The sequence below is a fragment of the Nyctereutes procyonoides genome, unplaced genomic scaffold (assembly GCF_905146905.1).
Source record: "Nyctereutes procyonoides isolate TBG_1078 unplaced genomic scaffold, NYPRO_anot_genome, whole genome shotgun sequence".
In the NCBI taxonomy this organism is placed as follows: Eukaryota; Metazoa; Chordata; class Mammalia; order Carnivora; family Canidae; genus Nyctereutes; species Nyctereutes procyonoides.
In genome coordinates, this window is record NW_026575043.1 from 46797070 (window position 1) to 46819618 (window position 22549).

The following is a 22549-nucleotide window of genomic DNA, read 5'->3' on the forward strand; positions in this document are numbered from 1 at the left end:
AGCCTGGGATTTACCAGCCTTCCACAAGGACATTGCCTTCCCAGTCCCACTGGGCTATGTTAGAGACCTGAAGACTGGCTCTTTCAGTAATCTCTACCCCCAACGTGGGGCTCAAACTCACAACCCCAAAATCAAGAGTTGCCTGCTCTACTGGTGGAGCCAGCCAGGGACCTGGTCAGGTATAGGTTCTTGGCTGGTCCCCGGTTATAAACTCTGTTCCGGAGTGGGGTAAGGGATAGGGAGAAGAATCATGAACCAAAACAGCACATTGCTGTGATTCCAAAATAGAGATTTATTTATTAAGGATCATTTAGTTTCTGCATAAAAATCACCAATTGTTCCTCATTGGGTTTTCAACACACACACATCAATTCTTCTGGGGTTGCTTCATCTACCCCAACACTTTAAAAAATACAGCTCTTTTTTTAGCGCCAGGAAGGACAGTTAAGGCAGCGAGGCATTTTCTTGGGTCTCAGCAGACGGAGGGTTCATCCTCTCCCCCTTGAGAGAATACACATGGTAGGCAGTTTCTTAGGTTGGAAAAGCTGTCCCTGAAGAAAATAACTATGCAGAAGAATGCAAATATAGTCATCTGTGGTCACTTATTCGTGCCTGATAGCTTTAAAATACACACACACGCACCCCCTTCGCCATCAAAGGCTTGCTGGTTGGTTTCAGCTATAAAAACACTGCCTGGCAAAAGACAGTAAGAAAGAACAGAATCTGTAATGACAGTGTTGTGAGGTTGGGCCGTGCAAACCACATGAGAAGACACACCAGTTTGCTTTAAAAAAAAAAAAAAAAAAAAAAGAGCCCACCACAGGGGCCCTGTATAATTTCAAATCAAACTCCTCATGGTCCTTAAAATACCCAAAACATCATTCAGCCGGATCCTAAGGACACACGTTTCTTTTTCAAGTGAGGTGTATGACACACAGCTCCCCCAGAGTTAGGCTCTGTGTGGGGGCAAAACCAAAAAAAAAAAAAAAAAAAGAAACCCCTTAGGACTTGATTAGAAACATTAATTGATTTTTACCACACTGAAATGAAGGGATAGTCAGTCTGTGCTGTCATGAAATTCAAAGGGGATTCGGAAGTAGGGTGGTTATTTATTGCTCCGTTAGGATGAACCCCCAAAATGACTTTTAAAAAAAAACCGGGGTTGATCGTCCCCCTCAGCCCCCAGTGGGCCCCGGCCCGGCCTCTGGGTGGCTGAGCGGGGTGGGGGGGAGGCCCGCCGGTGTGATTCACAGTGATTCGGGTTCGCCTGGTGCTACAAGCGGCCCCCCGGACGCGCCTACACCTTGTAGTTGAGCTCGGCGTTCATCTTGGTGTACATCTCGTAGATGACGTCAATGGTGGCCGTGTAGTTGACCAGGAAGAGGCGGACCTTCTCCAGGCACTCCTCCTCCGTCACGTTCTGCCCCTTGGAGAGCGCTTTCAGGAAGTCGGACTTGTAGGGGGCCGCGTACAGCGCTGCCTTGAGTCGGGGACAGGGGAGGCGTTAGGGGACGTCCCCCAGGCCCGTGCTACTTGTGGCGTGGTCGGCAGGGAAAGGAAGAGGGAGATGTGTGTGCCCTTCTACCCCCGTGAGGGACGGCAGGACGGACACCAGCTTTGGGGACCCACAGACCTGGCTTCAACTTCCAGCTTGGGCCGCCGACTAGCTGGGAGCCTTGAGCAAGTTACTTAGCCTCTCTGAGCCTCAGTTTCCTCATCTGTAAAATGGGGATGGTGATGGCACCCGCTGAATCAGGTTGTAAAGGATCAAAGGGGTGGTACACAGGGCTCCACGGGGCACCAGGCACCCAGCAGGTGTCCGGCACCCAGGGGCCTCTGGCCTCTGGGTTCCCTGCTCTGGAGAAGGTGGACCAGGGAGAGACGACCGCTAATACGGACCGTGGCCTCTCTTGTCCTTCAGGGGGCAACACTTCCCTAACTTTTAGGGCTTCCCTCACACTTGAAAAGTACCGAGAACCAGAAATGCACAAAATTGCAGAACCAGAAAGGAAGGGGTGTGGCTGGGTGAGATGCCTAGGCTGAGCTGGAGAGGGGGGTGGGGTGGGGTGGGGGGAGTTATAAATAATATCATCACTATGAACAGCACAGCTTCAAGTTCCTGAGTGTAAACCGTGCGCCCAGCACTCCATACAGTAACCTGCTCAATCTTCACCACGACCCTTGGAGGTGGGGCTCAGTTTACACCCACTTGAAAGATGAGGACGCAAAGGCTCAGGGAGGTAGAACCTCAGACCCCATCTTACTGTGTGACCTGGAGCCAGACAGTTAACCTCTCTGAGCACCAGATTCCTCATCTGAGAAAGGGGGTTAAGGATGTACCCACTTCACGGTGCCTTCGTGAAGGACACCGCCCATGGGCAGCACACCCTGGGCCAGGTGCACAGGATACCACTATCATTCGGGCACTGGTTGCTAGGCCTTTGCAAGGGAGCAACGTACTGCAAGGAGGACAGGGCTTCACGAGCTGTCCAGGATGGGCCCTGCCCCCAGCACCACCAGGTGGCACTGCCCAGAGGTGTCCCAGCTTTTCGGGCCTATACCCAGACTGACTCCTGGGCCAGCCTGTGCCTTGTGGGAAAGAGACCAGCCTGTCAGACTCTGGTTCTCAGGGGAATGAGAATGGGCTGCAGGAGAGAGGGTGGCCAGGACAGGCTGGGCAAGACGAGGCAGGGTGTGAGAGGCACGGTGGCCTGCAACAGCGTGTAGGGCCCCCAAGGGCCTCTTGAGATCTCTGAAGTGGGCCTCTCAGCCTGGCGACCCTGGGGGCCCTCAGGCAACCAGGCTGGTGCTGCAGCCCATTTTCAGAAACTCTGGCCAATGTCATCCCAACATAAGCCACCAAGACCCTGTGGGCCAGTGTCTCTTCAGCAGATGCCCCAGTGGGTACAGGAGCCTTTCTTCTCTTCCCTGCTCAGGGTGAGGATCTGGGAAGATTTCAAAGGGGCCAAACAGGCCTGCCTGCCAGCAAGTCTCTGCCAGGTTTCTCCCACGGCCCCCTAGTCAGGCCTCATGGGACACTCAGCAGAAACCCATGGAGCATCTACAGTAACAGCCCCTGTGGCCAGAGATGGGACTGGGCAGGCACATGTGATAGGGCCCCTCAGCGCACCAGCCTCCCCTATAGACAGGGAGCCCTTCTGGAGCCCAGGCGGGCCACGGCTGAGGAGCGGCAGGTGTGGGGCTAGCTCACCTGGAAGATCTTCTGCACGATCCAGCCGTGGTACTTCTTGAGGGCCATCTCGTAGGCTTTGGTGGCATTGACGCGGATGAGGTTGGGGTGATTCTCATCCCGCTCCCCATCACAGATGCTCTGGAGGAATACCTGGATGAAGCGGAGGCCTCTGCAGCCCAGGAGAGAGATGGCTCTTCAAGATCGTGCGCGTTCCTGCTCGACGCCCAGCCAGCACATCCCCACAGGTGGCAGTCCCTGCTGCATCTGGATGCCAGCACTTGCTGTGCGCCACGTGGCAGTGGTCACTCCTCAAGTGTTGTGCTTAACCCAGCCCACATGTAGCGTGACCACCCGGCTTAATGTGGCATCACTGTGGGGCCGTGTCTACCCAAGGTCGCTGCTGACTGCTGGCCGCTGACTGCGGTCCCTGCTGGGCTGTAAGGTCTACAAGGCCAGGTCTGGGGCTGTCTTACCCGCTTCTGTGTCCACGGGCCTCCCCTGGGCTGGCCTGCAGCAGGCGGCCGTCAGCGCTTGAGGACTGGCCCGTAGAGGGCTCACAGACCACGGACTCTGGACACACTGGGCACACTGACAAGCCTGACCCTGTGCCAGGGGCCCCCCACCTCCACCACTTCCCCAAAGCCACTGTCTGCATACTCCCGTGGCCATTCCAGCCCTTCCTTCAGGGGAAGGGTGATGCTCTAAGAGCCAGGAGAAGGCCATGGGGCACAGCAGGGTGACAACATCAAAGATGGGTAAGAGCTAGTCCTCTAATGCACAGCATTTCATCTCCTGCTCGCTTAGCCCCACCGTCTACCTATTTCACAGAGGAGAACACTGAGGTGCCCCTGAAAGCCTTGGGCAAAGGCCAGGATGCAAACCCAGCTGTCTCACCCCTGAGCTGGACTCTTCCTTCGCCATCCCTCACTAATCCCCCAGGGTCCCTGGATGAACCCCCCTCCTCCTTCTCTACAGGGAGGTGGGGATCAGGTTGGAGGGCTCTCAGGGGCAGGAGCACTGGTGGACTAAAGTGTCTTCTAACTTTATCACCTGTGAGGTACAGGGAAGTCTTCTGTGCCTGATCAGCCTGGGCTGTGGGACTAAGCCCAGGGGACAAACCCAGCCCTGTCCCAGTCGGCCACCTCTCTTGAGCCTCTGCCTCCCCCTACCCGGCTCTAATGACCAACCCTCTACCCAGCAGCTGGGATGCAGCACCATCTGACCCTGTTGCTGACCAGCCTCATGGCCCTAGGTGGCTCCCCCACAGCCCTGATCACACTAGGACTCACCCTCGTCCAGCCCACCTGGTCCCTCCCTCCTCCTGCCTCATGTCCAGAGCCTGCTGGACCACACCCTCCCAGAGGAACAACACACTGGGCCTCTCCTGCCCCTCCCACCTTTCAAAGGCCTCATCCTCTTGGGACCTGCCTGCTCAGTCCCAGAGACTCTGCTTGGCACCCTTCCTCCAGAAAGCCCTCCCTGACTTCTCTCTGCTTTAGGCTCTGCTATCCTGCTGTCAGGATCCACCTACCAGCCTGATGTCCCACCCAGGCTATGGTACTCGCAGTGGGATCCTGCCTCATTCAGTGCGGCATCCCACACACCCAGAACACAGCTGGCGCTTATTACGTGCTCAGCCTGTTGGCATCTCCTTTCACCTGCCCTCCCAGCCATCTGGTTTTGTCCCTGTCTGATTTGGACACGAACAACCTAACTGAGCTGAACATCATCATCTGCCTTGCTCCTTCTTTTTTTTTTTTTTTAAATTTATTTATGATAGGCACACAGTGAGAGAGAGAGAGGCAGAGACACAGGCAGAGGGGGAAGCAGGCTCCATGCACCAGGAGCCTGACGTGGGATTCGATCCCGGGTCTCCAGGATCGCGCCCTGGGCCAAAGGCAGGCGCCAAACCACTGCGCCACCCAGGGATCCCTGCCTTGCTCCTTTTAAGAACCCATGGAGTGTGCTGATGGACAGACCAGGGCAGTTCTCATCCAGGCCTGGGAGTCTCTTGTTGGCAGACCAAAGTGGGCAGCTTGGTGGGGGCAGTTCCTAAAACATGTTGAAAGGGTGTTACCTATAGCCCACCTATCCTTTGAGGCCCACTCGGCTGCACCCTCCAGGGAGTGGACTCCCTGTTCCGTTTCACCAAGGTAGGTGGTGGGGAAAGGGGACTGGCTCCAGGGGATGGGGGGAGAGACAGGGGAGGAGGACCCTTCCTGACTCCTGACTCCAGGCCCAAGACAGGGCAACACTGGGAATAGCTGTGGGGCAGAGGGTACACCCCTGGCTGCACTGTGGCTGCCACTGATATTTGCATAGCTAAAGGAGAATTTGTAGCTGGCAGAGAACAGTGTGAGTGCAGCAAGCAAGGTGCCTGGCCTCTCAGCCTTGGTGGCCTTATCTGTAAAATGGGAACAGTATCTGACTTCAAGTATTTGCTGGAAGGACAATATATATAGTGATTATGAGCATTCTCAAGTCTGGGGTAGGATCATCTGGGTTTAAATCCCGTATCACGGTACCCTGCCCCCAGCCCATAGAACAAATCTGTGCAAATTAGATAGAGTTCCTTTTCCTCAAGATACTGTATTTCTGTCAAGGCACTGTCATAAGAAACAAATCTACCACGCAGGACTTTGTGCAGTGCACAACCTAGACAACTGTACTTAGACACTGAATCCCAGCTCTGACCTTGTGACCTGGACATGTGATTTGGCCGCCAGAGCTCCCAGTGGCCTCCCTCTGTGAGGTGGGGATAATTACTACATCTTACCCCCAGTGTATGAAAATACAATCAGGCATATGAAATGTTTAGCACAATGCCCAGAGTATGCACTCACTTGCTACATCTTTGATGGGACTGGAACAGGGAGTGTCACTATCAGGTGGGCCTTGGCCCTCGGGCACTTTTCCTCAGCTACTAACTAGCATCACACAGGGGAGCCCACGTGAAAGAAAAGGAGGTGACCTCGCAGGGCAATAGGAGGGCTGGACGTTCCTCTCTTGCTGAGCAGGGCCCTCGGGCCACACAGCCACACACACCCTGCCACCCAAGCCTGTCACCTTTTCAGCCACATCAGCGCCAGCGTGGCTCCCACTTTGGGCCACTCTGCTCCGTACATTTCCTTCTCCACCTCTAGGATGTTCTGCAGGGTCCGGAACTTGGCCGGGTTGGTGTCATACACAGCTTTGATTTTCTGAAACAGAGCACATGTAGTTTTCCTGGTGGAAAAGCTGTCCTCACAGATGGGCAGCCCATATCTTGGTAGGGGAGCAGCCCTCCCCTTGCCCCCAGCGCCGAGACCAGTAGTAGGGCTCGTAACAGTCACTGGCTGGGGGTATTTATGGAGCACCTCCCGTGAGCTGAGAGGGGCAGAGTGCGCTATGGGCGCTGCTTTATTTGATCCGTACAGCGACGCCAATGTTGCTCTGTCACGATCCCAGTTTGCAGATGAGGACATCAAGGCTCAGAGAGGGGAAGTGATAGCTGGTACAGGTGGCAGCGGGTTACAGCCCAGACGGGCTGCAGACTCCCATGTTCTCCAACCACTACCGCTAGCTCCTCTGACACCCAGTATCTGAAGTGGACAATCAGTTTGGGATTCAAGGGTGTCCAGGAACAAGGCTCCTGAGTTGGAGCCAGGCAGTTTGTATCTGAATCCCACCTCTGCCCCTTCCTTGCTGTATGACCTCAGGTGAACCTCAGCTTCCTCATTTGTAAAAATGGGGAGAATGACAGACCAGCCTGAAAGGCTGCTGGGATGATGCGATGGGACATGGTGCACCCGAGCCTGCAGGCCAGGCCCTGTGTGGATCCTCACAGGGAGAGGGTTGGTGGCTGGGAGGCAGCAGTGGGGACTCCTAGGAACAGTAGAGAAGAGGGCTGAGCCGATGCACCGGTGGACTTTGGAGTTCATTTTTTATTTGGTCCAGGGTGCATACAAGAACCAGGGGGTTCCTTCTCGAGTCAGTCCTCCAGACTGCGGGCCTGGTCAGGCTGGGACTGGGGGTGTGACTGCAAAGGATGACCAAGAGCCCTGAGCCGGATGAGCTGGGGTCACACCCGTTTTCCACATCTCCTTCCTGTTCCCCAACCCGCGGAGCTCATGACAGGGAGTGGGGCCCTGGTGCCCAGCACGGGTCTAGATTCTCCACACGGGCTCCCAGCTGTGGCTGCCAGGTCAAGATACATACCGTGATGTTGCCACTTATGTCTGCCTTGATGGGAGTAAACACTGGGGACCCGAGGCAATCTGAGGGCAAAACAAGAAGAGAGATTCAGATTCCCAGTGAGGATGAGATTCAGGAACTCCACAGACCCTAGAGGCTTGGGAACAGGAAGCAAGGTCACTTGGTATGTGGAGGGAAAAGCAGAGCTGTTTATAGGTATTCTTCTTATTTTACTTATTTATTTATGAGAGACACAGAGAGAGGCATATAGGCAGAGGGAGAAGCAGCCTCCCTGTGGGAAGCCCAATGTAGGACTCCATCCCAGGATCTTGGCATCGTGACCTGAGCCAAAGGCAGACACTCAAACACTGAGCCACCCAGGTGCCCCTGTGTAAAGGTATTAAAAAGGCTCATGGGCAAGTTGATTTGATGTGCTGGGCTCCCAGTGAGACCAAGTTTCCAGCTGTAGGGCTTGTCAGAGCCTCTAAAATGCAACTGGACTATCTAGGGGGCAAACCCTTTTGTCCACAGCACTCCGTCTCCCTCCGACAGCACCATCTAGAATCGTGTGTGGTGATGGAAATGTTCTGTATCTGCACTAATGCAGACCCCGTGCGGCTACTGAGCACTTGAAATGCGGTGTGACTGAGGAACTGGATGTGTAATTTTATTTGACTTCTGTCCATTCAGATGTAAATAGCACATGTGGCCAGTGGCTACCATATTGAGCGGCACAGCTGTATAGCACCTTGCAGAACTAATGCTCTGATAAACCCGTCTTGGCCAACAAGGCAGATCAGTGCTAACTGACCAGCTGGCCAGCAGGCAGATTGAGGGATTTTACGAGGCCGAAGAGGGGCCCGATTGATTACAAATGACCTTCTCGTTCACCAGCTCCTAGGAAGGAAATGAACTGGTGACTCAGAGGCTCCACCGTTCTGAGACCCTGCATTAGAACCCCGGAGAACACACCAACAGTGGGATTCCAGTCACTCACGGAGCACAGGAATGTGGGCTCGATGCCCCCAACCCTGGCAGGGTGGGCTGGGATGTGTCCTTTCAGCTCTGGCCTCGGCCTTCCCACCTAGCCAGTGGGGCAACAGGACCACACATGCTGCGAGCAGGACTTGAAACAATCCACTTCCCAGATGCGTTTTATCTCTGGAATCGGTATGTTCTAGTTAAGAACATACTAGTTAAGAACTTTTTAGGGAAAAAGCTCCTGGCTCCTTTCTTGGTGTTGCCAATGACACCTGAGTTGACGGAAGGCAGACCTAGAAATTGGTAGACCTGACATGTGAGCAGCCTTGCGGGCCCCCCCCTTTCTCTCCTTTGTGACCCCCCTACCAGACCATCACGGGGACCAGAGATGAACAGGCTCAACATGGGCTTCACCCTCAGGGCCTGAAGACAGCCGAGCTCCCCCGTACACATTCTCACTGTCCTCAATGCTGTGTCCAGAGACCCACCATGCCTGATACAGAGCCCAGGGGACAAAGATGCCTGAGCAGGCCAGAGGGTTCCAGACCCACGGGGGGGGGGGGGGGAGGGGGGCGGGCAGGGGACACCAGTGCCAGACTCTCCTTGCCCAGCGGGGGCCTTGGTGTGCATGCCACCTTGACCGCACAAGATCAGAGGAGTGGAGGAAGGACAGCCACAGGCTGAATTCCACCCAAGGTGACCTGGCACACCTGGCCAGCCATCTGGAACAGTCTAAGCATAGCTGTGAAAAGAGATGCATTGGGGAAACAGCTTTAAGGTGCTATACATGAAATACCCTAAAACCCAATGGAAAAAAAATGGGGTAGGCATCCAGCCAGGTGGGATTCGAATCCTACCCCAACCACACCCTAGGTGAGCAAGGCTCCTCGTCTGTGTGCCTCAGTTTCCTCCAATGTCAAAAGGGGGCAGTAATAGTACTTAATTCATAGGGTTGTTACAGGAATTAAAAACCACGTGTTGGATGCATGTAGCAGAGTGTCCAGTGCATGAACACTCAGTAAATGGAATTTGTTCATTTTCGTGACCTCAGACTCCATGGTCCAGCAAACCCAGATGTCACTTGGCTATGCTTATAAACCGCCAAGCCCTGCAGAATCTCTGCTGAATGGGAACCCACTGGGCCTGTGCCTGCAGCCCCTCTATGCTCTGCCGAGCTGAGGCCCCTCGTTGGCAGGCCCAGGGTTAGTGCCTCACTTGTCCTGCTGCAGGCTCCAGGCACAGAATCCTCAGGCTGACTGGCCAGCCTTCTCTCAGCCACTGGGCTTCTCTCCCATGCCTGTGGGGCAAACCCCCCTCCATAGGGCCATGCTGGTGCAGCTCCAAGGCCGAGGTGGTGGGCAGGGGATCCAGGTGGCTGGCCACACAATCCTGAGCACTCTGGCCTCAGAGACCTACCTGCTTATAAGGAGGATAACTACTCCATCCCGCTCCCCCACCCTTTTTTTTTTAAAGATTTTATTTATGTATTCATAAGAGACACAGAGACAGAAGCAGGCTCCATGCAGAGCCTGATGTGGGACTTGATCCCAGGATCACACCCTGGGCCAAAGGTGGCACTAAACTGCTAAGCCACCGGGGCTGCCCTCCATCCTGCTCTTTAAGCTTGCCTGAACCACTGACTTCATCCGGCAGAAACCAACCCCCCGGAGAGGTCATGCCCATCCCGACCCTCACTGGGGCCAGGCAAGTGCCATGGATGTGCTGCATGTGGACTGGTGCGGCCCTTCTAAAGGGACGGCTGCTCCCCAGCTCTGGCTGACGGCTTCATGTCCCCACCTTCCAAAAATGTAGACTGTCCAAAGACACAGGGTGAAGGGACAGATGGCCAGAGGGATGGCTAGACAGGTGCAGTAAAATACTACAGAATACAGGTGGTGGGTATACAAATATTCGCTGTAAAATTCTTTCAGTTTTGCCTTATGTTTGAAAAGTGTCATGGAAGATGCTGGGGGAAAAATTAGCATTTTTTGCTGTTTATTTGTTACTCATAAAGTCATACATTTTCCTTCTTTTTTTCCAAGTCCGTTTCACTGTGATAGTAGACAGTGCTTGAGGTCCCTATGTACCATCTGTTCCCACCCCCCTTTGGACTTGAGCTCTGAGAGGGTAGAGGCCAGATCACCTGGGTTCCCCTGTGTCCCCAATGCCTGGCAAGGAGCTGGACCCCATCAGGCACCTGGGTGGCATCTGTGGCATGAAAGGGGTGGGAAACATCCCGCCAGGCTCATTTTCTGTCCACTTTCTCGTACTGCCGATGGACCCAACATACGGTTCTAAGCACCCACACAACCAAGACGGCAGAGACTATGGGAAGGGGTTCAGGCCTGTTTCCCTGTCTGTGAAATGAGAACACTTAGTAGGACCTCCCCTGGTGGGCCGCTGTGAGGGGGAGAGGTGTCCTATGCACCAGGTGAGCGCTTGGCACACTGCCATGATTGCTACAGGCTGATTTCAGGGAAAACCTTCCAAGGGAGGAGACAGAAACCTGGGGCTAGCTTACAAGAGGTCATCATCAACCGTGCAGGGGTGGTTTACTGGCTTGTCCCAGTGAGTCAGGTCATTCGACATGCATTTCAGCAGAAAAATGTTATCCGACTTCCTTGGCTCTGAAAACAGCTCTTGTGCGGTTCTGGGCAGCCTGGCCCTGGTGGCAGGGAGAAAGGCTTTTTGTTTCCCATTCTCCTGACAGTGCGCTATCCAGGTCACAAGGCCGCCGTGGTCAGCAGGAGCCGGGCCTGACAGCAGCGGTTATTGTGTGTCGCGGCCACCACTCAGGGACAGGGCTTCTGCTCCAGCAGGGGTAGGCATGCAGGCCTCAAGCCTACTTCTGGAGCTGGGAGCAGAGCAGGAGCCAAGAAGGGAGGCAGGGTGGAGGGTGGGGCGCGGACCCCAGAACTGCCTTCCAGCAGGAAAAACATCTCTGTGGATCCGTAAATGTGCCCGCTGAGGTCACGTTAGGAGCACCCTGAAGCAGGCCACCTGGAATCAGGGAGGAATTGGTGTGGCGCTCTAGAGTCTGCTCTTCTGGGTTCAGATCTAGGTCTGGTATAACTCTGGACAAGGGACGGAGCCATGCCGGGCTCAGGCCCCTCACTGGCCGCAGCCCACAGGTGCCATGCGAACAGGAGGTGCTGCAGGCCCAGGTGAACTGAAATCTGCTTCAATGTGACCCAGCCAAGGCTCTGGGGCTTGTTTGTCTGTGGTGCATTCCAAGGCCACCAGGCCCAGAAAACCTGTCTAGAGTCACACAGGGGGAGCCAGGCACTCAGACATAATTACAGAACCAAGGCTGGTTCTACTACTCCATCACCTTTCTTTCTGGAATGTTTCCATCCATGTAAACTCAACATAAGGGAGAGTATTCCGACAGGAAAACCACAAGATGATTTTAATCACCAAGCGCACAGTGGCTTTTCGGATAGTTTAAACTCAGGCTGGTCCCTGCTCTGGATAGAGCGTGACACCATCCAGGCTTACCTTTCCTATAGTATGCAGCCCTGCCCCAAAATTACCTTTCTTGTTTTACCAGTTTTGCAGATACCTCAAAGTTGTGTTTTATTGTTGTTAGCAAACAGGCTCTTTAAAATGTCATCCAGAAGCCCTCTGCCAGAGGGGAGGGAGAGGGCTTGGATGCCTTCCTGGCTCCTCATCTTACCTCCAGGGAGAAAGGAAGTTGTCTTTGAAAAACAAAAACAGGGACTTCTAGGTGGCTCAGTGGTTGAGCGTCTGCCTTTGGCTAAGGGCGTGATCCCCTGGTCCTGGGATTGCATTAGGCTCCCTATAGGGAGCCTGCTTCTCCCTCTGCTTCTCCCTCTGCCTTTGTCTCTGCCTCTCTCTGTGTGTCTCTTGTGAATAAATAAATAAAACCTTTTTTAAAAAATAGAAAAGAAAAAAAAAAGAAAAATCAGATATAACTCCACCATCTCACTTCATAGGACCAACTCTAATGGGCACAGATTCTAAATACAGATAAGCCTTGGTTATCAGGAATATGTGGCAAATGGCCCCTTCTGTTTGGTGTGGAAGGTTTTTCTAAGCCTGCTACTCAACCCAGAAAGCATAAGGAAAATACCACAAATCTGATTTCAAAATCCAGAGACCTCTTGTATGGAGCATAAGGATAGATCCCATCACTAATCACAGGCAAGCAACAAACTGATGGCTGGGGTGCTGATCAGTGAAACAAACTATGGACTAAAGATTATTGTCCCTAATATGTAAAGAGCTCTAACAAATCAATAAGAAAAAAAATAGCTCAAAAGAAAAATGGCAAATCACAGAACAATACCTTATCTCAATAATAAAAAGAAAACAAAATTAAATCAGTGAAGTATTTTTTATCTACCAAGGTTTTATGAATGCATGGACCTTTTCTAGTTCAACCATTTTGTATGGAACTCATCAAAATGTAACAAAGATATCCCTGCTTTCATACAGCAAGCCAAGCACAGTTTTCTAAAAAGGGCCATCACTAACAATATGAATTGTGGTAAAGATGTGACCCAGTAACATCGCAGACCTCCTTAACCCTTGACTAAATATGGTTCTGCACAGTTTAAAAGGAACTTTTCTTGATGGGTGGTGGTCACTTCCTCCTGCAGTGCTTTCATTCTGATAGACACTTGGAAAATAAATAGCCAACTGTGTCAGCATCACCTGCAAAATAAGAGGATATAGGTACCAAGCAAGCATTTTGTGTGTGACTCTGTGACCATTCTGGCTGGATAACCTCCTACCTGGGTCTTCACCATAGTTCAGATGAGTGTGACTGCTCAGAGAGCAGAATTCCCCACGAGCCAGCAGTCACCATATGCCACTCAGAATCAGATTCATTTCTGCTTTCCCTGGCCTTAAGGTGGTTGGAAAGCAACAAGCGCTGTGCACTGAGCAAGACCACAGCACGCTATGCGCAAGCTGCCCAGCAACACCTGCCCGACCCTGGGCAACAGGGTGATGGAACCACCCTGCCTGACCCACCCCCTGTCATTTCATTGCAGGAATAAGAAGCAGTCCACTTCTCAGACACACGCCTTCACTTTCGGCCTGTGTGATTCAGGATGGAAACACCTAGCCCGACCTATAAGTAGTCCAAAAAGGAAGAACAGAATGCCTGTGTCGATGCTAAGAGCCTGGTTTGGGAAGGTTCTATTTCAAATTCAATTTGTTTTTCAATAGCTGAATAATAAGGTTTCATTGTTAAAGATGAGGGGCAGGTTAACTTTACAGGTCCTGGGTTACAAGGACCATAACGAGAGGCACTCAAATTACAGCCGATGGAGATGAATCATTTATTAATCCACAAGTATGTGGGGTGGTGTGGTGTGTGTGTGTGTGGGTGTGGGTGTGGGTGTGGATGTGACGGCTCAGTTTGCAACAAGGCCTATTTTGAAGAAAATGAACCCTGAAAACACCCACCTTCCTAAAATGAAAACTTACTGAGATAAGGCATTTTATTATTGTTATTCTGTGAATAGCTATTTTAAAAAATCCTAGCTAAAGAAGAAAGAATGTTTACAAAACGGTCTCAAATGTTGCTTAAAAGTCACTCCTATGACATGCCAACTACTCTCTATCCACAGTTGTCCACTTTGGCAAAAACCAGCCTTAAAGTGGGGATGTGGTTGGGGAATGGGTTTTTCTTTACTTGCTCTGTGGCCTGGGAAAAGTTAGTTAACCTCACTGAGTTGTGGTCTCCTCATTTGTAAAGCGAGGCTGATAATGGACCCCACATCATTGGGTTGTTGTGAGGCTTACATCGGGTTGTATAAAGGGCTCCACATGGTCTCTGGTACGTAGCCAGTGCTCCAGAGGAAAGAAATTATTCTTTATGTTTATTATTATTGTTATTATAACATCATTTTCATCTTTTTCAACAGGCAAAGGAAATCCAGAAAAGAACAACCCCAGTGACTGAGGAATCAAAGGACAAAGAGAGGAAGGGAGGGGAAGAAAGAGGGATCCAGAAATGGGGATGGATACAATTAGCAGGAAACCTCCAGTCATAAAATCACAAATTCAAATGTATTCCGAGGCAGCTAAAAAAAAAAAAAAAAAAAAAAAAAAAGGCGATCTCAGAAGGGAGTGGAGTAAGGAACTGGGGAGAAGAGCAAGGCAGAAAATGAATCATTTCCGAGCACAGGGAAGTGTGTGCTGGCTGGCTTTTATAGGACCCTGGAGAGGGCTGATCAGCTGTAATGACTTTAAAAGCTCAGCTACAGTTAACACTCTAACAATAAAAAAAAAAAAAAAAGCAGAAAAGAAAAAAGGCCCCTGATACAAGTAACACCTTAAGAAGGTAACGAGGAGTTAACACCCACCCAGGCCTTTTTTAAAGGGAAACAATGAAACCTAAGACCATCACCTCACCTTGCCATTCCAAGGCTGGGGAATAAGCACTGTCAGGCCAGATGGGGATGGCCTGGTGTTCCCCTCCCCCCCCACACACTGCCTGGGCCAGAAAAAAGGGCTGTTTCTTTTTTAAGGCTGCCCTTCCTTGTCACAGGGCCAGCCCACTTCTAAGCCCTATGGACCTACTTTCTAGCTGTGCCACATGGTCAGGTGCCTTCACCATTCTGAACCTCAATGTCTTCTTCTGTAAAATGGTGCCAACTCCTCATTCAAGTAAGGTCATGATAAGGCTTGGAAAGGAAATAGCGGCAAGTTCAAAGCTTGGCATATGGGAACCACTCAAAACGGGGGTTATTATGCTAGCTATGATCAGGCGCATGCATTACACCTTACAAAGCCCTCAGTCATTCATATCACTCTCTCTTTCCCTTTTGCTTTGACACTGGCTGGGCAAATCCACTGGGCAGGCCCTGGGAGGGCCCACCTTCTGCCCTTGAGGGATTCGCAGTGGGACACTGGAGGTGCTGGAGGTGAGGAGGGGCTGGATGAGCCAGCAAGACACAGAGTGGAACTTGGGTCTTTTCTCTCCTGCTTCTCCATTTTATTCCCTCCAGGAGCAGAGGCCAGACCTCAGCCCTTGACCTCAGGGTCAGACTTCTCTGAACATGGAGCTGAGGAAGATCTAATCACTGTCCCTGGAGGACAGAGCAGGCAGGCACCTTGGTCTGTGCCCCACGCTGACCTTTGGATGTTATAAATGAGGGTGCTGGAGCAATCTCAGACCAGCCGCCAAGCAGCTCTGCTGGCCCTGAGTCCTGGCAGTTGGCCACCAGACCCAGAGACAGCTTCTTTTTGGAAGATCTTCATTTCCCAAGGGCTGTGTGGCAAGACATGCAGTGTCTGAAGGCCTGAGGCCTCCTCATCCTATTATGTGTGAAGATGGGAGTGATTCAGGGCACCAAGTACCAAAATCATTTGGGAAGATCACTTCCATTGACCCTCCTGAGAAGGTCGGGGCTGCAAGCCTAGACAGGGGATGAATTTCTACATGCAAACAGCCTTGGCACCGTGGAACCAGGACTGGAGCTCAGGCTGGCTGAGCCTGACACCAACGCCCGTGTTTCTTTCCATTCATCTACCTATGATGTTCAGAGCAGGGACTTCAGTAGACAACAGACCTAAGGTGTCTTAGTCTGCTGTCTTGGTCACCTGAAGTGACTTCTCCCTTGCTGGGCCTCAAAAGCAGCCAACCCACAGCTGTCAGGGAGACAATGGGCTAACACACTGGAGCCAGGGGGTAGTTGGATCTTACTTGGGCCACAGGAGACGGCAAGTGGGATGTGTGAGAACATCAGGCACGTGTAGGTGCTCTTAAAGTCCTGGGCCCTCACTACCTACAAATGCACTACCAACTAACGACAAGAGTCTGCAGGCAGTTTCAAAATTGCAAAAATCCACTGCAGAAAGTGTATTTTTGGCTTCTTCCTCCCACAGGACATAGTTTCTTCCTTCTAGAAGGGTCCCTCCCAGGCACACAGGCTATGTCCCATCCCTAGAGAATCTAGCCCTTAACAAACACTTGACCAAAATGATAACTAACCTGCTATAGTGAGAGGGTTAATAAATATCTGTGTTTATAAACTTAAAAAACAAAACAAAACATTACAGACATCTGATAGATAGTCCCAAGTCCTGGAAGGTGCTTGTCACGATGGGGAGAATAACCTCCCCTGAAGAAGGAGAACTTCTTACTCATAGACCAAGGGGTGCTGGTGGAGCTGGTTCCCAGGCAGTTAACACCATGTCCCAACTATAGGAAAACCTGACCTGTTTGAGACCTCCCCACGGGATGACTTCCATATCCTAGTCATTCAAACTTGCATTCAAAGGAGCAAGGGTGGGATGCCTGGGTGGCTCAGTGGTTGAGCATTTTCCTTCGGCCCAGGGCATGATCCTGGGGCCCCAGGATCTAGTCCGGCATCCGGCTCCCTGCATGGAGCCTGCTTCTCTCTCTGCCTGTGTCTCTGCCTCTCTCTCTCTCTCTCTGACTCTGTCTCTCATGAATATATAAATAAAATCTTAAAAACAAAAACAGAAACAAAACAAAGGAGCAAGGGTTATGAACAAACCAATGATGGGGCACACACCTCAGATGAAACCTGCATATCTGGTCTGCAGTTCCCAGAATCTTAGATGAGTCCTTGTGGGGCCAGCAGAGTCCTGGACTTCAGTAGCCAAGCAGGCTGGCTCCATGGGGGCACAGGAGATGGGGGTTCTCCTCTTCCAGACAGGAAGCCAGGAGAGCAGGCAAGCACAAGCCAAAACCACTGCATAAGGAGTCCCAAGGCCTGAGTTCTGAGTTCTAGCTGGACTCTACTGGTTACCCGCCCTGGGCTGTGTGACCCTGGGCAAGTCACCTAGCCTCTTGGGCCTCGGTTTTTCTGGTTGTATAATAAGAAGCTAATTCTATGCTTATGGTACTGCCACTGGCCCCCCAAAATAGAGCAACCATTGAACCAAAGTGGTGGGAAATCACTCTTTTGGGGTTTTCCCTATGACTACTTAATGAGCACCAGCTACGTGCAAGGCCTAATTCTCTGGACATCCACTTAATTAAATAAGAGATCTGGATGAAGAAAAATCAGCCCCAAAATTTTAATTTCAAGCACTGAGAGATGGGAAGCATTCCCTCTAACCCCTGCATCTCAGTTCCTCCTTAAACAGTGAAAGCAAACAGGTGTGACGTCATGTACTGCGTCTGGCTGACTTGGAGCAGTGTGTTAAGAAATGCTAAGGTTGTATCTAGACTTAACGGAAAAGAATAGTACCATGACTGATTAATAATGTCTGCCACGGGTATGCTTTGTGAGCTATGTATTTTAATTTAGAAAGAGGGAGAAAAGCCAAACTGCTTCTAGAAAGAACCCAGGGAGAAAAAAATAAGAATGAAACCAAAAGCATTCACTCAGCAAATACCACTAGCTCACCCAGGGCTAGGCACTGAAATAGCTCAAAGTCATAGACTGTGATAGTTCTAGGGTAGTCTAAGGGAATTAGGAGAGACTTTCTGGATGAGGCAACTTTCCTGTGGGAATAAGTGGAATCCAGCCAGGGACAAGGAAGGTGGTAGGCTGGAGAGGAGTGGTGTGCCAGGCAGAGGCAAGTGATGGCATGGTACCATTTGTGGGGCTGTAAGCCATTCAGAGAGGCTATAGAACAGATATGAAGGTAGAGTAATAGGGAGCCATTGAGGCTTCTAGGCAGGGAGTGACAAGATGAAATGACATCTAGGTCTCTCCCACTCCCTGGGCCCTCTGTTAATGCTGGAGGGCATTGCTGCATAATTGACCTAAAAGATGAGAGAGCAGACCTTACAGAAGTCAGTTGCAAGCTGATCACTCAGAGGTGAGATCCAATTACTAGGTCAAGGTGGAGGAACAAGATGGACACAGGGCTGGACATAGTAAAACCTGTACCACTCCAGGGATTTAGGCTGGAGATAAGGAGGCAGGGCTAGCCCATGACGTGGATGCTGTAAGCCACATCTGACCTCCAGTCCCAAGAATCAGCATCCACCCACGGCCAACCAATTCTGTGACAAACCACACCTGAAAAAAGTGAAAGGGATGTGATTGCTCTAATAGGTTAAAAGCCTTCATATCCTTTGACTCAGAAATTTCACTTCTAAAGGGTAGAACTCATGAAAGAAGTATACAAAGAAACACATATAAGGATGTTCATTGCAGCATTGTTTACCGGAGCAGACAATGGGAAGAGACTTAACTGTTCTATAGCAGGGGACTGGTCAGATAAATGACAGCTACATTCAAACAAAAGAGTTCTAAGCAGCTACAAGAAACAATGATTGGCATGGAAAGATGCTGTAGAGCTGGGCAGAAAAAGCAACTTATACCTTTTCCCTTAAAGATGGATAAGAATGAGTCCAGAAGGAAATAACCTGAAACATCAGCAGAGAGGCTCTCAAAACAAACTAAAAAAAAAGTATCTCCAAAGGTTCTAAGAGGATTAGTTCCACATAGAGTACTGGCACATAGTAAGTGCTCAAAAAACGACAGGGAGGTTTTTATCATTTTTTCTTGCTGAACTATCCTTTGATAAGCAGAGTTTCCTAGCAGCATTATATACTTTTTAAAAACACAGCTTTCGGGGCGCCTGGGTGACTCAGTCGGTTAAGCATCTGACTCTTGATCTCAGCTCAGATCTTGACATTGTGAGATGTGAGTTCAAGCCCCACTTAAATAAAAAATAAATAAATAAAAATTAAAACAAAAAAACACAGCTTTCAGCCCTTTGCCCTCTTTATACCAAGAGCGGTGGTTCTCAACCACATTTTGTCCCCTTCCGGATCTTTTTGGTTGTCACAACTTGGGAGAGGGGGTGCTTCTGGCGTCTAGCCAGCCAGAGATGCCACTACTACTACTAGATGCCAATGTGCAAGACGCACCCCCCACCACCACAAAGAGTGATCCAGCCTCAGTGGGCAGCAGTGCCATGGTGGAGGAGCCCTGATTTGGAGGGAACTGTCACTGCAACCTTTCTCAGACTTCTAACATCCCTTAAGCCAGCCAGACCTGCTCCGTTCAAGAGACACACATAAACCACCCAGATCATCCAGGTGACCAGATGCTCCCAAGATTTCACAGAGCCCCTGTGTTAGAGCCGACAGTGGATCTCAACTGACCCTTGAGTCCCAGAGAAAAGCTCCTGGTGGGAGCATCCTCGTAAATCTTAAATCCTCAGGAGAAACTCTTCTCCCAGAGAGCCTAATGGTTCAAAATGGATTATCACATTTTTTTAGAGTGCTAAGAATTATTCTGTGTGGGCCAACCCATTGGGACTTCTGTATAAATGGCACTTCTGTCAGCAGATGTGATGCCCCACAGCACACAGCTCACAGCAAAGACAAGGGTCCTTTGAGATCAGGGAAAGGGAGGAGGGGATGCTCTTCAGCCCTGGCATCATAGCACGGCTGGCTCCAGCACCCATCATCCCCTTCCCTCTAAAACCAGACAGAATCACATCCAATGAGGGTGTTCCTCCTCCCCGCTGCAGAACTGCAGGACATACACCAGTGCTGACCATAAGAGACGAAAAGACCACAGGGCTTAACTTGGGGTTTATCCATCTCCACACTGCTAACATTTGGGGCTGGATCAATTCTTTGTGATGATGCTTGCCCTGTGCAATGTAGGGTATCTTGCAGCATCCCCCACCTCTACCCACTACATGCCAGCAGCACCTCCTTGCACGCTCCCCCTCCCCATCCCCCAAGCTGCGACAAACAAAAATGCCTCTAAACATTGTTGGATGTCCCCCCCCCAGGGGCAAAACTGCCCCCAGCGGAGAACCATCACCTTAAACAGACTCTGAATCCTTGTCCAGGGCAAGCTGGTTCTGTCCTGCGAATGTTCCCAGAACAAAAGGCGAGGTGGGAGGCACACAAATGATTAATTCCTCATCGCTGACGCCAGTTAGTTCCCAAGGCCCTGCCAGGAGAATCAGTGTTCTGTCAACACTTAAACACCAATAATAAGCACATCTCATTCATTCCATGAATACTAACTGAGCACCTACTATGTGCCAGGGACTGTTCTGGGTCCTGAGGATGCAGCAGCGGACACAAAAGCCCAAGATCCTGCTCTCGGGTTGCTTACCCAGGTCTGCAGATCATACAAACCAGGGGACTGCACCTGATTCATCCAGCACTGATTCATCTACTATGTGAAGGAACCCAAATGGGATCCAGGAACTCATATGATGCACCAGGTGAAGCACTCCCCCCACACCTAGAGCCACACTCAGGGCTCTACACACATTTACTCCCAGCAGCCAGGATTAAGGATCAGCATCCCCATTTCACAGATAGGGACCACCCACTAGGGGGATCGTGAGTGACCACCTGGGCACCAAATCTCTTCAGTCGCAGGTCAGTCCGTCGTTCTGTCAGCTTGTGGGTTTCAGCTTAACTCTGTCCTGGGGGCTGGTATCTTCCTGGCAAAAGGCCACTGAGTGCACTGGCAGGGGGCTGGGCAAGCCCATGTGGAAGAGAGGAAAGCAGAGATTCCGGATGCATCCTTTAGCCAGGACCCAAAAGGCAAAGGGCAGGGAGCAGATGGTATTGTCTGTTATTTCCCATTTTCCATCCACAGGGCCGGGGCTGGGCTCCAGGAGGGGAGGAAGGAGGCTCTGAAACTGGGTTAGGGACTGGTCCACGCCAAGCACCCTGTGTCTGATGTCACCCCCACAAAGCAGCTTCCCCTGTCCCGACCCCTGTCCTAAACGGAGAAAAAACTTTAGGTGGTTCCCCCTAAAAAGAGGCGCCAGACTTTTGTAACTCCATCCTCCTCATCCTTCCCGGCCTCCTCATTCCACCCTTGGGAGTGGGGGTGGGGTGTCTTTGATCTGGAATTGAGGGAATTCTGAGAAAAAAGAGTTTACAAAGTCCCAAGAGGAAAAGACTACGACAATAAGGAAAAGAGAGGGCTTATGAAATAGGAGGATTATTCTAAGGGGAGGAAGCTGAAAGCCATTCTGAAAAGGAAGAAGGGAATGATGGGGTGAGGGATATAAGGGTATAGGACTCGGGGGAGAGGGGCGGGATGCTTGAGGGAGATGGAAGATGGGGAAGTTGAGGGTTTGGAAGAGTAAGGGGTGTCTGCGGGGACGGATGATTGGGGGATCCCAAGGAAGCGGTGAGCTGGGGGCATCTGAAGGATTCCGTGGAATGTGAAGTGCCTGGAGATGAAGGAACCGAGACGGAGCTTCGGGTGTCCGGGGAGAGATGGAGGATGTGCCATGTCGGGGAGAGAGAGGATCGGGGAGTGGTCTGGGTGAGTGAGGCCGGGAGTGCCCAGAAGGAAAGGGGTCTAGGTCTTGGGTGCCTGGGGCAACAGGATCGGGGCGTCCGGGAGAGGGACGGCAGGAGGCAGGAGGCTGGAGGCTGCTCGGGGGACGGGGAGGGGGACGGGGAGGGGGCTGGGGCGTCTGCGGCAGCGCTGCGGGCCGGCTCCCCCCGCACCCCAGCTCACCGAAGAAGGGCGGCAGGTGGGACACCGCCTCCAGGAAGGGCCCCGTCTCGATCTGCTTGTCCGCGGGCAGCGGCTTCAGCAGGTGTTCGGCCAGCAGCGCCATTTCGGGGTCGAGGCCGGCGGTGATGCCCCAGCCGGCGCCGCGGGCGTCCACGCCGCCCCCCGGGCCGCCGCCGTCCGCGCCGGGACCGTCACTGCCGCCCGCCGCAGGCTCCGGGGCCGCCAGCGTCGCCACTTCCGCCCGCGCCGCGCCCCGCGTAGCCGAGCGCTCAGCGCCGCCCGCAGGCCGAGAGCCTAAGCGCCCGGCCGCGCCGCCCCGCCCCCGCCCGCCCGCGCCAATCCGCGCCCGCCGCCGCGCCCGCCCGCCCAATCCGCGCCCGCCGCCGCCGGCCGCCGCGCCGCCATTGGTCAGGGGGCGGGGCCGGCCTGTGCGGCGCGGAAGCGCGCGGCCTCGCGGGTCCAGGTCCGCCCAGGTGAGCCGCCCCAGGTGAGCCTGCCGCAGGTGTCTGTCTCCTGCTGCCTCCCGGCGTATTCCCCCTCCGCCCCCAACCTGGGCGGGCCGGCTCGGGTCCGGTCCTCGCCTCCTGGGGGCGTGAAACCGCTCAGGTTACATCCCAGCCCACCTACCAGCCCAGGTTTACAGCCCAACGCAGCCACAGCCAGCGCCCCCGAGGACACCTGTTTCCCCAAAAACAGAGCCCGGCCTCCAACAGCCCCAGATAACCCGTTGGGCGCTGCTTGGGTCACAGTTCTCTTTGGCTGCGACCAGTGGGGGCGTTTGATT

General features: G+C 52.3%; 1 protein-coding gene across 1 annotated transcript; it reads right to left on the bottom strand.

The window, feature by feature from the left end:
• Window positions 1–272: 272 nt before the first annotated feature.
• On the bottom strand, window positions 273–22018 carry GLTP (glycolipid transfer protein). Its single transcript, XM_055322592.1, has 5 exons — window positions 21766–22018; window positions 7391–7449; window positions 6260–6393; window positions 3212–3362; window positions 273–1480 (listed from the first exon to the last, which is right to left on the bottom strand). Exons 1-5 carry the CDS (start codon window positions 21866–21868, stop codon window positions 1298–1300), a joined length of 630 nt encoding a protein of 209 aa, XP_055178567.1. The 5' UTR covers window positions 21869–22018; the 3' UTR covers window positions 273–1297.
• Between the last annotated feature and the right edge of the window lie 531 nt (window positions 22019–22549).